The sequence below is a fragment of the Arvicola amphibius genome, chromosome 13 (genome assembly GCF_903992535.2).
Source record: "Arvicola amphibius chromosome 13, mArvAmp1.2, whole genome shotgun sequence".
In the NCBI taxonomy this organism is placed as follows: Eukaryota; Metazoa; Chordata; class Mammalia; order Rodentia; family Cricetidae; genus Arvicola; species Arvicola amphibius.
In genome coordinates this window covers 71,522,527-71,538,172 of record NC_052059.1, presented here as the reverse complement: position 1 = coordinate 71,538,172, position 15,646 = coordinate 71,522,527, and the positions used below count along the sequence as shown (strand labels likewise).

The 15,646-nt window shown below is 34.8% G+C and overlaps 1 protein-coding gene across 5 annotated transcripts in view; it reads left to right on the top strand.

Moving 5' to 3' along the window:
• Ppp3cb (protein phosphatase 3 catalytic subunit beta) overlaps nucleotides 1-13,615 on the top strand; it is a 45,819-nt gene extending 32,204 nt beyond the window's left edge. The window contains exons 11-14 of one of the 5 annotated variants that reach the window (XM_038310005.2): nucleotides 3,999-4,080; nucleotides 4,799-4,896; nucleotides 10,462-10,491; nucleotides 11,994-13,615. In XM_038310005.2, the coding sequence (XP_038165933.1) occupies nucleotides 3,999-4,080; nucleotides 4,799-4,896; nucleotides 10,462-10,491; nucleotides 11,994-12,172 (389 nt within the window). In that variant the 3' untranslated portion in view covers nucleotides 12,173-13,615. Of the gene's footprint in view, nucleotides 1-3,995; nucleotides 4,081-4,798; nucleotides 5,819-10,461; nucleotides 10,492-11,993 lie in introns of those variants that run through there. The other 4 variants (XM_038310004.2, XM_038310007.2, XM_038310006.2 and 1 more) reach the window with 4 other exon arrangements.
• Nucleotides 13,616-15,646: the final 2,031 nt, after the last annotated feature.

Here is a 15,646-nt window from a genome sequence, read left to right as displayed (position 1 = left end):
ACTCGGAGATTTGCCCTCCTCTCTGCCTCCTAAACACCTTTCAATTTTATTTGTAGCTATGCAGTCTTGGAAAAGTCACCCAGCTTCTTAAGATCTTCTCCTTTATAAAGTTAGAGAACAGAAAAGATGACATTTTAATCTCACTTACCTTTTACAGTTTTCAGCACCATTTATGACAGTGTTTCTATGTGAAAATACAGACTTCTGTTTTGCATACTAGAAATAGATCCCTCACTGTTAGCATCATAGATGCAATTACTTCTCGCTTTTTCCAGCCTTTCATTAACCAGGTTATTAGTATCAGGAATTCTAAGAAAAGAATAAAAATGTGAAACAGGGAGTTTGCATAGAGGAGTAGGAGTGTTTGGAGAGTGGAGGGTGTTAGGATAGCTGCTGAAGTTCAGCATAGGGTCCAGAAAAGAGCTGCTGGAAGCATGCTCCTGCCATTCCTCATCCTTTCTTTCCCCTTATGCTTTCTTTCTGTCCTTCCTTTCTCCTCTCCTTTTTGTTTGTTTTTTTGTTTGTTTTTTGAGACGGGGTTTTTCTGTGTAACCACCCTGACTGTCCTGGAACCTGCGCTGTAGACCGGGCTGACCTTGAATTTACAGAGATCCACCTGCCTCTGCCTCCTGAGTGCAGAATTAAAGACCACCACGCCTAGCCTTTCTCCTTTCCTTTCATCATAATGGCTTGACTTATCTCTTCTCATTCTCTTTTCCTGCCCCTCAGGGAAGCCATTCTACGGATCTGGGAAGAAATCTGACTTTAGAAAGAAAACTTGATAAAATGTGGTTTGGGATGGAGGTTGAATTAGGGTTTAGTTTTTCTTTAGAGAAAAGGAGAAAGTAGGATTAGACATTTTTCCAGAAGCAAGAAAGAAAGAATAGTTTTTAGATATTTGCTTCTGAGATTTGTTGAAATGAAGGCTTTTATTGATGGCTCTTTGGTATTCTGTATTGTTTGCTTTGTGTTTGTATGAGTAGTTTTTTTTCCAATATAAATTTGCATAAGCATTGCATATAAAAATGTGTAGCATCCTTTTTAGAGGTATTAATCATGAAAGAATTTTTGAGCACTAATTTCTATGATATTTAGAATGCATACATTTCTAGATATTTATCTTTTGTCTTCAGTTTGGTTAAAGAAATGCATAATCTATGTATTAACAATGCCACTAAATAAAACTCTGTGGCTCCTATAATGCAATCATGTATCTTAGCATTAGAATGTAGGATCTGGAAAACTCAAGTTAAACCACCTCCACTGTCTACTTTTAAAGCTGTTTACTTGTTTTGAAGCAATCTGTTGCTATTTTTACAAAAGGTGTCCCCCTGTCCCCAGATTGGATTGGGAACAAACAGAAAATAGTTAATTTTGAATGTATGCAAACATTCTACAATTCAGATTCAAGAAATCATGTCATCTTGTTATGGAGTATGGGAGGTTCAGCTTTTTCTTTCTTGTGAGTGTGTGAGCCTTTCTACTGAGGAAAGTTACTCATATTTTCTGTACTTGCTACAGACTTTGCATATGCTGGTGTCCTTGAAGAATCACATTAGTTCGCATCTTATTTGTGTCATTGCTTTTCACTTAACACACTTTCATGGGCGGCATATTTAATTAGGGTTATTACTATGAATGTGATTGTTAGCACAGTCTTTTATTGGTCTTATGTGTTTTCACGTGATTTTTTTCTGTCCCTAATTATGTCTACTTTCATCAAAAATTATAATCATTCTATTCATATTTCTTTCTGAACACATATCTTTCAAGAAATCTTTGCTTTAGAGCTCTACCTTGTAGCATCTGTCTTTTATTTACCAAATTCTACAGTACTACATTTTTCAAATAGAAGGGCCTTCATTTTTTCTCCCTTTCTTTATACATTCATCCTTCAATATCACTGCCAAGTTAAATCTCTATCTTTTTATTTGTCTCAACCACCTTTTCTCCATCATTCACTTCCTTTTTTCTGGACTCTCCATCTGAAGAACGGCTCATATATGGCAATAAAAAAGGTACAGACCAGACAGAGTAACATTGTTTTGAAATATGACTTCATAAGTTACCTCATGTCCATGTAAGTTGGCATATCTGTTGAGTAATGTTTTGAGAGTCTTTTGGGGCCTTTTGCAAATTTAGCCTGACTCTTAACATGAGTTAGTGTTTGATATTTTAGAAGTCATATTCCAAGACATCTGTCTTTCTGTGCATGGAAATAGTTTTCCCTCTTTTCATTCCTCTTGTTTTAAAATTTCATTCTTTTGCTTACTTGTGATGTTTTGTACTTTTTCCTGCATGATTAGGGGTGTTTGATTGTCTGTCTTATTCCCCAAAGTACCTTTAAAGTGGACATTTGCTTTAATATGATGCATGATGTGTTTGTAGACTGATTTTAAATCCTGATTTGTACAGTGTGTTTATGTTTCTTAAAATTTTTTATTTGAATTCAGTATAGTTTTCTTATCATTTGGTTTTACAAATATATAAATTAAGGCTGAAAATACAAATGTTCAAAAAAATACAAAAGTATGTTGTTATAGCCATCCTTTTCAACCTGTTTCTCCTTATACAAATCAAAATATTTAAAAATTTCTGCCAATTGAAAAATGAAATATCTATATTAATTTATTAGAAGAAAATCAGACTTTGTATCCTTGGAAAAGTTGTTTAATGATCTCCTCGGGGTCTTTAGTCCATAAAATAAGGAAATATCTCCAGTGTATCTTCAGATTCTAATATTCTTTGATACTTAACCTTTCTTTTCTTTTCTTTTGTTTTTTTTTTTTTAATCTGAAGAGCACCTCTTTGATGTTGTAATGACCACATAGTTTTTTTGGCGCTTTAGTGCTCCCAGTGTTTCAGTATTACCTTTTAGAGAATAACAAATAAGGTCATTGGAGTCCTGCTCTCTAAATATATGCTGTTTTCATCCTTGGAATTGGACTTCTTTTTTTCCTTTTAATTAAGTCTAGTTATGATCTTAGTTTTTAATGATATGTGTTTGTAGTCTGTTTGAATTTTAAATGAAATGCTCTCACTTACAAGACTTCTGATTGTTTAGACCTCTGCATACCTAAGGTCCATTTTGCTCTAACTTCTTAGGCCTTTCCTTGACCTTCTCCTCAACAGTGCTTCCATTGCGTGTTTTCATCATGTTGAAGCACAGGTTTAAGGAAAAATGGGTCCAGATTGACTCTGATTGCTATATATATGGTAACAGGACTGAGATTATTGTTCTTGCTGGAGACCAAGGAAAGGAAGAGTGACCTTTGAAGTGCCTCTGGCCAGCCATGGAGCCAGTTCTTTTGGTGTATTGTTTAGCCATCTTTTTGAGGGAGTTTCTTCTTACTATCTGTTTCACATTCAATGCCTCTGGTTATAAAAGCTTAAGTATACTTGCATGAGTATAGAGGCCAGCTAGTCCATGAAGTTGAGATATTCATTGTTGGTGAAATACTGCTGTAGTCCCTACTTTGTGATCACCATTGTAGTTATTATTTCCCTTTGTACATTATTATAGATTAACTTAGGGTCACGAAGCTTATTCTTTTATAATAAGAGATATTTCTAGTTTGCATGTTAAAGGCTTTTGTGGTAGTTAAACAAAAGTTTTCCATTTGTCTTAGTGCATGCCATAGGCTCCCATGAAAACTGAAAAGTATAGGATTGTTCTAGTTTTTTCTCCTCTGGTTTGGAATTTAAGTTGGGCTTAAGTCTTCCTACCCCAGCCCATACCCCCTTTACTCTTTTCCTGACCAGTCAGTGTTGTGAGATAATTAAAGTTTGTGAATTGTTCTTATCAGACCCCAATATTTGACTAGTGTTGAGCTAATCATTGAGGGAATCAGAAACTTTCTGGCATGATTTCATCTAGTGTCTTCCATGTGAGCTGGTAGCAGGAGACCTGGTATTGGTTTAGACGAGTCTGGATTAGGCTAGTAATGCTTGAGTGCCCTAAACTTGAGCCTTTTTTCTATTTATTCCATTGAAAGTAGGTTCAGCTGCAGCCCGGAAAGAAATCATAAGAAACAAAATCCGAGCAATTGGCAAAATGGCAAGAGTCTTCTCTGTTCTCAGGTACTGATACATTTTCCTGATTGTTTTGCAGAAATTATTTTACTGTATCTTATAATCATTGTTCTATTTGATACCTAGAAGCAATGTGGTTTTCTGTTGAAATTAATTGTAAATTTATATACTGATGAGGGGAATAGAAGTTCCTTTAAATCTGGTAGTGGTTTGTTAGCTTGCTTGTTTTGTTTTGTCGTGCTGGAATCACAAACAAGATCTAAATCATACTAAGCATGTAGTCTGCCACTGAAATTAGGGTTTGTGACCTTTGGATCTTGCTCTTGGAATGAAAGCACTAAATCCACACTTTGAAAATCAGATCAGGATAAGATTCTTGAATTTTCTCATCCATATAGGATATCTGTTTTGCTAGAGTACAACGTGCCTTCCTGGGATCAAAATTCAGGAAGAGGTTTCAGGAAAACAATATGTATTTCAATCGTAATGTGTCTACCCTCCTAAATGAAACATTTAAAATATGAGAAAACATGTATCTTGCAATTGAGGGGAAATTGTTAACAATAAATTTCATGAATTATATACATAGCCTGTATCTGGGCCCTAGCCCTTCTTTTAAAGTAAGCATTTATTGATAGATTTTTATTTTGTTCGGTTTTGCTTTTTGCAGTTTAGAGAATCAAGCCCAGTGCCCTGTGCATGCTAGGCAAATACTGTGCCTCTGTGCTACTAACTCTTGTATACTTGTTACATTTCTCTGCTGCAGGGAGGAGAGTGAAAGCGTGCTGACACTCAAGGGCCTGACTCCCACAGGGATGTTGCCTAGCGGAGTGTTGGCTGGAGGACGGCAGACCTTGCAAAGTGGTAATGATGTTATGCAACTTGCTGTGCCTCAGATGGACTGGGGCACACCTCACTCTATTGCTAACAGTACACATAATGCATGCAGGGAACTCCTTCTGCTTTTTAGTTCCTGTCTCAGCAGCTGACATAAGCAGGGTGCTATATGATAGGCAGTATCTGATTAGTACCTGGTCAGGGCATAATATTGATAGAACGGGTTGTCTTTCAATTGAAAATAATGGTCAGTTCCCCAACTTTTCATAAAATGATATGGGAGCATCTCATGTCATAATTCTGAAATATTTATTGATACATTTGTCTAATGCACCTTTTTCTTTTAAAAGCCCCAGTCAAGAATGTGAATCAGGGATATACATATTACTAAATTGGAAATGTAATTCCAACTTTAACTTTTAAAATTTATAAATTGTAATAGATTATGCTTACATTTTCAAGTATTTGATTTTTGAGTTAAAATTCTGCTTAGACCCAAAATTTTTCTTTATGCACTTCACTTGCTAAAAGATTTATGCTAAGTTTTGTACCCTGGTAAATGATTAGAGTTTGTTTTCTGTGGTGTTTGTCAAATGTTCTATGTATAATTGACTGTCTGTAACATGCTGTTTTCTTCCTCTGCAGATAGAGCTGCTTTCCTAAATCTGTCTGTCTTTCTTTAGGTTAGCTGTATGTCTGTAAATATATGTTCAATTAAATTACTCTATCAGACGCTTGTCTGTCTTTTGATGTAGAAGCAGCTTTGTAGCACCTTGATTTTAGGTTTGCTGCATTTGTTCCTGCACTTGGTGCATTCTGAACATGAATGTAACATTAGATATTAAGCTATTGTTATAAAGGGTTGAATTTAAATCCTGTAAGTCAAAATTGAAAGGGTGTTATTAAGTGTGCCTTTATTTTGCATGAAAATAAAAAAATTATACGTAAAGCATTCCTGTAATCTGGCTCGTTGAATATTTTATGTTTTTTAAAAAGCTAACTTGATTGTTTTAGTATCTGTGTAAGTCCTGGGTAAACTTTGAAAGCCCATCATTATAGATTAAATAGAATAAAGTGCTGTGAATATTGCAGCCCATACACAATAGTGCACAGTCTTTCCCTTATGGATAGAATACAAAAATTGTAATGTGGAAAAAAACTATACATAGAGCTACTTTGACATCCCTCCAAAGCTTATTAATCTATTCAAACATGCATTGATAGATCTGTTGTTTATGATACTTTTTTTGGGTGTACTTAGTGAATTTTTTTAAAGTGAAAAAAAGAAATTCCCTTATAATGTCATTTTACTCAGTTCAAAAAGAATCCTTTTTAATTAAAATAATTTTTGGTAGACAAATAATTTTTATCCTATATATGTTCTATTTTATGTTTTTCTATTGTCTGTTGATTACCACTGGTGCAAGCAAGTTCAACTAAGTACAGTAATGGCTTTCTGATTGAGTAGAAACCACATATAGCTTCAGATTTTTATGCTGAATGAGGATTTTTGTTTTTTGTTTTTTTGGTTTTTTTTCTCATTAAACTTGTTTTAATGGGTCTCAAAATTCTGTGACAGATTTTTGGTCAAGTTGTTTCCATTAAAAAGTACTGATTTTGAAAACTAACAACTTAAAACTGCCACACACAAAAAAAATGGTTCACAAAACATTCTCCTTTCCTTCTGAAGGTTTTACGATGCGTTGTTACCATTAACCAGTCTTTTACTATTAAACTTATGTTTTGTTTTTCAGTTTTTGAAATAGTCTAGAACCTTGAACATTACTGAACCACTAAGTTATATTCCCTTCCCTAGATTTCTTTTTTTTTTCTTAATTTTGGATTTGAACAAACTGTTTCTGATCTTCTTTATTTTTCCTCTACTTTTCCTTTACAAATATTTTAAATGCCAAAGAGAATTTCATAAATTTAATTTAAACATTAATAAAACCTTAGATATTCAATAGACATTACAAAATTGTTACTAATAAAGGATAATTCTAATAAGAAAAAATATGCCTGTTGTTTAAAAAAGAAAAACACAAAATTAAAAGATAGCATATTTAAATAAATCTACTTGTTAGTTTTCCATTGTATCCATGGCAAACCATGCTTTAGATTTCTCAGTTAGCACCTGCTAATTACATGCTTTGTTGACAGCTCAGTGCTTCTGTTTGTTCTTAATTTGCATGAAGCTCATTCCTTCAACTTGGAAACAACTCTCAGCTGCAGGGAAGGTTTGAAAGACAGCAGCTTTGCTGAAGGGACTGTCTGTTCCTAGCATAGAGTGAGTTATTGGAAGGAGCTGAGCTTAAGGTGTCTAATTTGGGAAACTGGATGGCTCCCCAGTTCTGATGTTATGGTTTGAGCATTTGGTTGAAGTTATTTCCCTAGCATATGAAAACTTGTTTTAAAAGAAGTAACAGCTCATATAGAAACTACATCTTTGAGATTTTTTTTACTTGAAAACATTGTTTTAAATCTCTATAGACTCTAATGTATATGTATGACTGAGAGATAATATGAAAATAAATTTAATTTTGAGCCTTCAAGACTTATTTTCAGACTATAGAAATTACCTTTTCAATATCTTTTAAATTTTTTTGTTTTATTTTTTTGAGACAGTGTCTTCACTGTATAGCCTTGACTGGCCTGGAGTTCACTATATAGACCAGGCTTCCCTTGTACTCATACAGGTCCTCTAGCCTCTGTTTCATGAGATACAAATCCTCCAGGCCCTGCCTCCTGAGTGCTGGAATCAAAAGCATAAGCACCACCATGCCCAGCTTCTTTTTAGTATCTTTGAAGCTAATTTATGTTTTTGTTTTTTTGGGGGGGTTGGAGGGGGTTGTTGTTTTAAAAACTACAACTCTACTGTACTTCAATTTTGGAGTTTTGTATTTTTTTATGGTAATTTGATTGGGAATTAGTCCTATAAATCTTTGCATATCACAACCTATGTGGGAAAATATTTAGCTATCTCTATTTTAATAATGTCAAATTCCTGTTGATTGTTCTTTATTGTATTGAAGAACATAATAGTTAAAGGCAGTGCTGTACTGATACTTATTAGCACTGTGTCCTGTGTAATTGAAAATTAATAAAAGAGAAGTACAGTATGGCTTTCAGGCTGAATTGTATAGTTAACATGTTTCTTTCTAGTTTACTATTTAAGCTTCAGGTGTCCATATTTCAGTTCTAAGCCTTTAAACTTGACAGAGTATATAACTTACTGTCAAGTTTCATAGCTTAGAGTAGAATTTTAAACTTTTGATATAATTGAGTAGATGCTAAGCCTCTTAATGAAGTCAATTTTAGTCTTTATCATACACAAGTTATAGAATGTTTCTTATCAGTCTCTTCTGCTATCACAACTCTTAAACCATATTCCAATAGACATTTTTTTCTTCTTTCAACTTTAAATTATAAAGTGTTCACATTATGAATGGGGTTGATGATTAATGTTCGAGAACTGATAAATATATACGGGTCTTTTTTCATTTTGTTTTGTTTATTTTTCTTTGTTTGTTTGAGACAAGGTCTCACTGTGTAACCCTGGCTGGCCTGGAACTCATAGAGCTCCACCTGCCTAAGTGGTGGGATCAAAGGTATGGCCACTATGCCCAGTAAGATGAATCTTTTGTCCTAGTTTTCTCTCTGGAAAAATCTTGTAGAATTCTTTGCAGATACACATTGCTAGATTTTTTTCTCAAAGTTGAATTGCACAGTGGTCATATAATGTGTATGTCTGAGTAATTTGATTTAACAAGTAAGGAATATTACATCTTTATTCAATATTCATCCTACCTCTTTTGGACTCCCAATTCACTTTCTGATTAAGATCACTAGTGTTTTCTAATTTAGTTTTTAAGACTATTCCATTCATAACTGTTTTGGATGAAATAATTTCTAAATCATACATTTTTTAAAAAAGACATTTCAGAAACAAGTATTTTAATTACCTTTATTGTAGAAGAAACAAAGCAGATGAATTGGAGCATTCTTGTTGTAGTTTTCTGAGCATACACACTCTGTGTACAGAAGGGTAACATTGTCAGGCAGTTACTATTATTCTTTTGCAATTTTAGATTATACTTTCTAGTGTGAACTCTTGTTTGCTTGTTTGTTTAAACCCCAAAATAAGCAAACAAGTAACCTTTAAATTTTTGTGAATTAATATTTTACTATATTATTCATATGGCCTGCATATATGTACGTGAACTGTGTGTGTGCATTTATGGTGTCCTTGGAGATCAGAAGAGGATATCAGGTTCCCTGGGACTGGCATTACAGATGGATTGTTAGGTGTCATGTGGGTGCTGGGAAACAAACAGCAAATGTTCTGAACTGCTAACTCTGCATTGCCCAGAAAGGCATCTTTGACTATAAAATGTACAACTAAATATTCAGTTCTTTAAATGGTCCAGTGCAAGTTATACCAAGAATTTTTTTTCTCACATGACCCTTACTATGAAATAATTAGGACTAGTTGCCTGAAGACATTTCCTTTCATTCCTTTCTGATTAGCGTATAGATTTGGAAAGATGCCCAGTAGTCTTTTTTCTTCACCTAAGAATGCAGGCTTCTTGCATCTAATCAAGCTAATTATCATGATAAACTGAATGTAAATAGAATTTTAAAAATGTTATAGGTGGCTGGGCGGTGGTGGCACACGCCTTTAATCCCAGCACTTGGGAGGCAGAGGCAGGCGGATCTCTGTGAGTTCGAGACCAGCCTGGTCTACAAGAGCTAGCTCCAGGACAGGCTCTAAAGCTGCAGAGAAACCCTGTCTCGAAAAACCAAAAAAAAAAAAAAAAAAAAAAAAAATGTTACAGGTGTTTAGTTTAGAGTAGGAGCTAGGGCATAGTAGTATACACTAATAGTCTCTCAGCTTCTTTAGAAACAAATGCAAGATGATCAGCCTCCTTCAAAACAAACAAAACTGAAGTTCCTAGCATAGAGAATGATTCCTTTTAGAGTCCCCCTAAAGAACAGAACTTGAAAATTACATTTAGATTAATTCAATAAATATAGGGTCCATCAGTTTTATCACAGGTGTACCAAATTTTCTGCAATACTTTGCATTGTAAATTTAAAGGGACCGAAAACCATTATTGACCCCTTCCTAGTTTGTATCTTAGGGAACCAAGTGGTGATGAATGTTGTTAATATTAGAAGTGAAAGAAAAAATTCTCTTGTTCCTTTTCTGCTACAGTGCTATCATAATTTTTCTGTAATGATTATACACTGATAAAACAAACATAATCGAAAATTCTAGCCATAAAAATACTGAATTCTGGATAAGCAATTAATACTGGAGTGCATTTGCATGGGTGCTGAGGTGTCTGTCTTTACAATAGGTTTATATGTCCTGTGCTCTGATGTCGTAGTGCTGTGTGTTAGCTGTGCTGTGCTAGGAATTGGGGGTTTGGGTGGAGCTCTCTAATACGGGTATAGTTTGTGTTCAATTGTAAATAATGATATAGTTTGGGTACTGTGATATATTAAGTGATCATTGCCTTTTCTGCTGTACAATATGACCCTTCTCATCTCTCTCATTCATTTTGCATGCCTCTGCTCACTTCTGTACAGCCACAGTTGAGGCTATTGAGGCTGAAAAAGGTACGATCAGAGTCCTTGCACTGGGCAGAGATCTGTGGTCTGTGGGTGGGCATCACAGAATGTCCTTTGGGTGTGTCCTAGGCCTAGCCTGTGCAGATGAATCATACTGGCTGACTCATCAAGTTTAACAGTCACATTCCTTTTTTTTTAATCACAAGAGCTGATACCTATAGTGTCTTTTCTCTTTCTAGTATAATCCAGAGTTTATTGTTGCTGATTTCTTTAGCGTGTGTTGTATATTATAGCATTTATGTTGCTTTTTTTAATGGACATTATTAGACTAACCCTGCAAGTAGAGCTCTAGCCCATATTTTGTGTTTCTTTTTTTCCCCTAAGTGAAACCCCCACTAAATATACTTGTGAGGTTTTTTTTTGCCCATTCTAGTTCAGGAACTGTTACTATAATGACTTTTGTTTCCTGAAGTTTGGGCTATAGTTTTATAGATAAGATTATATTCATGTGGATCAAGACTTAGTTTGGTATTACACACTTCTGTTTAGTGGCCACAACCATTTGTTTGGTTCATGTTTATAAGTAGTGTTAGAGATTAAATATATTAAGCACCTAGACTTTTTAAGTAACTGTATGGATATCTTTTTTAAATGAGCATTTCCTTAATGGTATCTGTATCCTTCCAGATGAAATGAATAAAAATCCATGAGAATTGATGTAAGCTGGGCTTGGTGGTGAATGTCTATTCTAGCAGTAGGGACATTGAGTCAGGAAGATCCTAAATTTGAGGCCAAGGCCAGCCTGAGCTATGTAGTGGGACCGTGTCTCAAGACAAAAGTTAAACAAAAGAACCCTTAATCCTTAAGAAGGATTGCCATTTATTTTGTCATAGTTTATAGTAATTGGCCAGAGAATGAAAAGAAACATGTTCTAATGTATGAAACTATTCCTATTTTACTTTTTGTTTATCAACCAAACACATTCTAACTTGGGGGACATTTTCCACTTTTTTATTTTATACTGGTACTCCTCCAAGGTAGTTCCTACCCTGCTCCGTTTTACACTCACTTCTTGTACATACACGTGTGTTGGGAGTTATCCTTATTTAGTGTCCTCACTTGTCCTCCTCTTTGTTGCCTCACCTTTGTGATGGTCACCGTGTGATCTAGGTTTGAGGTAAGAGGAGATAGATAACTGGTTTAGTAGAAGCAGACATACTGAGACCATTGCCTACAGGTTGATTTTTGTGGGCAGGGAAAGGCACTTCTAATTTTTATTTTTAAATTTAAAAAAAGGCACTTCTAGTTTTTATTTTAAATAAAGCAAACAAAATCATATTAACTTTTTATCTGTGAAGCTGTCATCTTTTTATTTAGATTTAAGTGTTTCATATTTTAATGGGGAGACTAAAATGGGTATAGAATTCAATTATAAAGTAAATTTAAGTGTTGCTATTTACAGTATTTTTTTTCCTTAAAAGTCATTATGTTTTTGAAAACTCAGAAGTGTTTTTACAATTACTGACTTATCAAATTTGCATTTTGTTAAGCAATACGAGGATTCTCTCCACCACATAGAATCTGCAGTTTTGAAGAGGCAAAGGGTTTGGATAGGATCAATGAGAGAATGCCACCCCGGAAAGATGCTGTACAGCAAGATGGTTTCAATTCCCTGAACACCGCACATGCCACTGAGAACCACGGGACTGGCAACCATAGTGCCCAGTGACCAGCGGCTTCCCAGGGACTCTCAGGTCTTGGACCCCAAATGGACAGATCACCCAAGGAACTGGAGGGGTCGGCCAAGCTGATGATAAATGTCACAATCTCTCTGAAGAAACCATTGTGCTTTTTGAGACCCTTGCCCCCTTCCTGGATGGAGGCTTGAGGGCCCTGGGACATGTGTTGTCTAATAAGATTGGGTAATCGCTGCCACAGTGGAGAGCAGTGAGCAAGGGGCTTGGGGCAATTTCCAGTGGAGGATATCTACACCTCCATTTATGCTTGTGGTTCACACATTTACGTTTACAAATGAGATTCCTGTTTTGTTTTCTCAGTAGAATTAGGGTTTTTTTTTCAACCATGAGTTTAAATCCAATCTTTAGAGTTAACGTGGACTCTTCCCCTACCCTATGAAATGTCTTTAAAAGGATGAATTAGCATGGTCTTAAAATATATTTCTGAGGTTACTAGCTGTATTTTGAATTGTAGGCAAAATCTGAGAAACCCAGTTGGTGTTTATACAAAATGCTGACCTCAGGTCTATAGTTCTTAAATGTGGCTAATTCTGTAACATAGTCTTGGTATTTTTCAATTATGAATGCATAAACTATTTCTAAGAAGACTCTTACTTGAACACAAATCCAAAAACCAATTTAGAATCTTTTTTGCCCATATCTTTTGAGATTTACACCCCAGAGATTTAAGGGAAAAAAAAAGCCTAAATTTTCAAATTATGAAGAATTACAGAATTACTCATTTAAGGTACTTTAAAAGAAGTTTGTACATTGTCAAAGTAAATTTTAATTCAAATCATGTCTGTAAAACTTGACGTATTTTGTGTATGCACGTTTTCATTTTGCAAATATTTAATATATAGACCTATGATGTACAGGTACATGATGTATAGGTTACTTAGATGTCATGAGAAATTTTAGTTTATTGTGAGTATTCCAGTTGCTTAAAAAACCACCAGGGTGATTTGCTGCTGGCTTTCTATCATTTTTATGTTTAAATGCAAAGGAAAATTTAAAATGTCTGGAAATGTTTTTGATTAAGTAATACAGCCTAGAAGCAATGGTTCTCTTTAACTCTTCAGATGTTAGTGGAAGCATAAAAGTCAAGACTGCATGTTGAAATTTTACTTTTGATAGTTACAGAACTGCTTGGTTAAGCTAAATGGAACCATGTGCTAACTTTACACAGTTATTGACCTGTGCTGATTGCCACTGTAGTTTGGTATTTCCCTTTACTTTGTTGGCCTGCTTCCTCTCATGCCCTGGAATACAACTCAGAGCTCCAGGCAGCGGAACCATCTGTTGTTTTGTTTGCCAGAAAGTGCACCCTGTATGGTCTCCTGTCTAAGTTGAAAATATTATGCATGTGCAGGACTATTCAAGTATTTTATAAACAGTAGCACACAATAAATTCCATGCATGGGCCGCTGCTCCTATCTCTGTGTTGGGTTTTATTTGAAAGATCTAGTCTGATTTAACCTTTTTATGCATATTGTAAAATTCTGTTCGTGGAGCTAGAATAGCCTTTAGAGATCATTCTATAGATAACTAATGATGATTTCATGATTAAATTCTTGCCTTTATAAATTTTACTTGTTTCCCCCTTAAACTTTTGTTATACTTTTTTTTTTTTAATGTAGTAGTTGTGCATTGGAGAACTTTGAATACCTACAGCAATCTTCCAGAATACAATATTTAAAGTCACTTGGGGCTGGGGATATAGTTCAGTGGAAGGGTGCTTGTCAGTCATGTTCAAGGCCCTGGGTTCAACCCCTACTGCCGTAAATACAATAGAAGTCATTGTTTTCACCAACTCTTAGTTGAAAGAAATATTCTAGTCTTGGACTTTGTTAGAGTAATATTGATAAATTGTGTTTGGATATTGGGTAGTTTAACAATAAGCAAAATACTAATATATGGTTACTCTGAGACTGTGCATTTCCTCTGCCATTGTTGAAGTGAATATAATTTTGTGCAAATCGAGAAATTGCTCACAATTTATAATATGACAAATAGCTTTAAACAGTAACTATGATATTCATGAAACATCAGTTTATATCAAAGTATATATTCTTGCTTAATTCTAGAAAAAAATAGAACCTAAAGTTTTTTTATTATTGTTCAACATAATATTGATTTGTAAACAGTCTATTAGCTGCCTCTAAAAAATTACTATATACTTTATAGATTTTTCATAGTTTTTTATGAAAATTACATGGTTAAAGTAGGAACTTAACTATTATATTAAGTGTTAGGAACTTAGCACTTTGATTTCTTACTAGGGTTATATAGTATTTGTGAGAGTCATAGGTAAGCATAAGACATCATTATCAAACTTGAAGAGTTGCAGGTTGGTATTAAAAATTAAGGAGAAAGTAAAAGAACAACTTGGACAAATCAGTGTACCTGAAAATGTTAGGTAGACTGTCGTCCAGCCTCACAGGCTTCTTCCAGATTAATAAAATGGGAGCCTCTTTGTAGTCTCCACCCTCTTCCTCCTTCCTCTCTTCCTGCCTCCCTCCCTCCCTCCCTCCCTTCTTAAAAGAGTCTATGTAGCTGAGATTATGCTTCAGTGCATCTATCCTCTTGCCACAGCACCCCTAGAGCTAGAATTTTTAATCATGAACTACCTACCATACCTGGCCTTTCATCTTCATGGATAGTTTTACTAAAAATGGTTAAATGATAATTTTCATTGCAATTCCTGATGCAAATGGTGGGAAGTTCAGACCTCTAAGTTTTTACTTTAAATGTCTACCAGTGTAGGTAGCAATGCTAAAGTAGAAATATCCCCTATCAATTTTTTGCCCTGTCACTATCCTTTAGATTCAAATATGACACTTCTGAGTTAGCAGAGTCAGTCTGTGAATTTTTTTTTTTGTACCTTCTGATTCAGTATTTAGCAACAGAACTCTTAACCCCATTGAAGGTCATCATTTAATTTTGAGGCCATTTTAGTTTGAAGTTGGCCTTGAAATCTCTATTCACCTCTATTTAATCAATGTTTTTAATATTACAGTTATTTTCCTTTGTTTACAACTGTTTTATATGGTATTATATGTCATTGACTCCTTTGTAGTTCATGCATTACAGTTTAAGATTCCTTTGGAATCCTTTGTGTGAAAACTTTGTAATTTGATGTACTACATTCTAGGACCCCATTGCAGGACCCCATTGTTTCCAGGGGCAGGTAAGTGATACCTGTGGTCATAAATGTAAGCAAAAAGGTGGGGGGGGGTAGATATTTTTTAGTTGTATAGAACTGCTGTCCAAATAATATGCTGTTAGGTTCTTCAGCTTTGTAGTTATAAGTGGAAAGGAGCTAGGAAATGTGATTGAACTTCCTGGATCAGCATCCCTGACCAGGTTTGGAAGGTTAACTGAGTTAAGTTTTCTTTCCTTATTAATTATATGTATTTTTACTCAGTAACGAAAATATTGGTCTTCCTATTTTGATATTCCAGAAG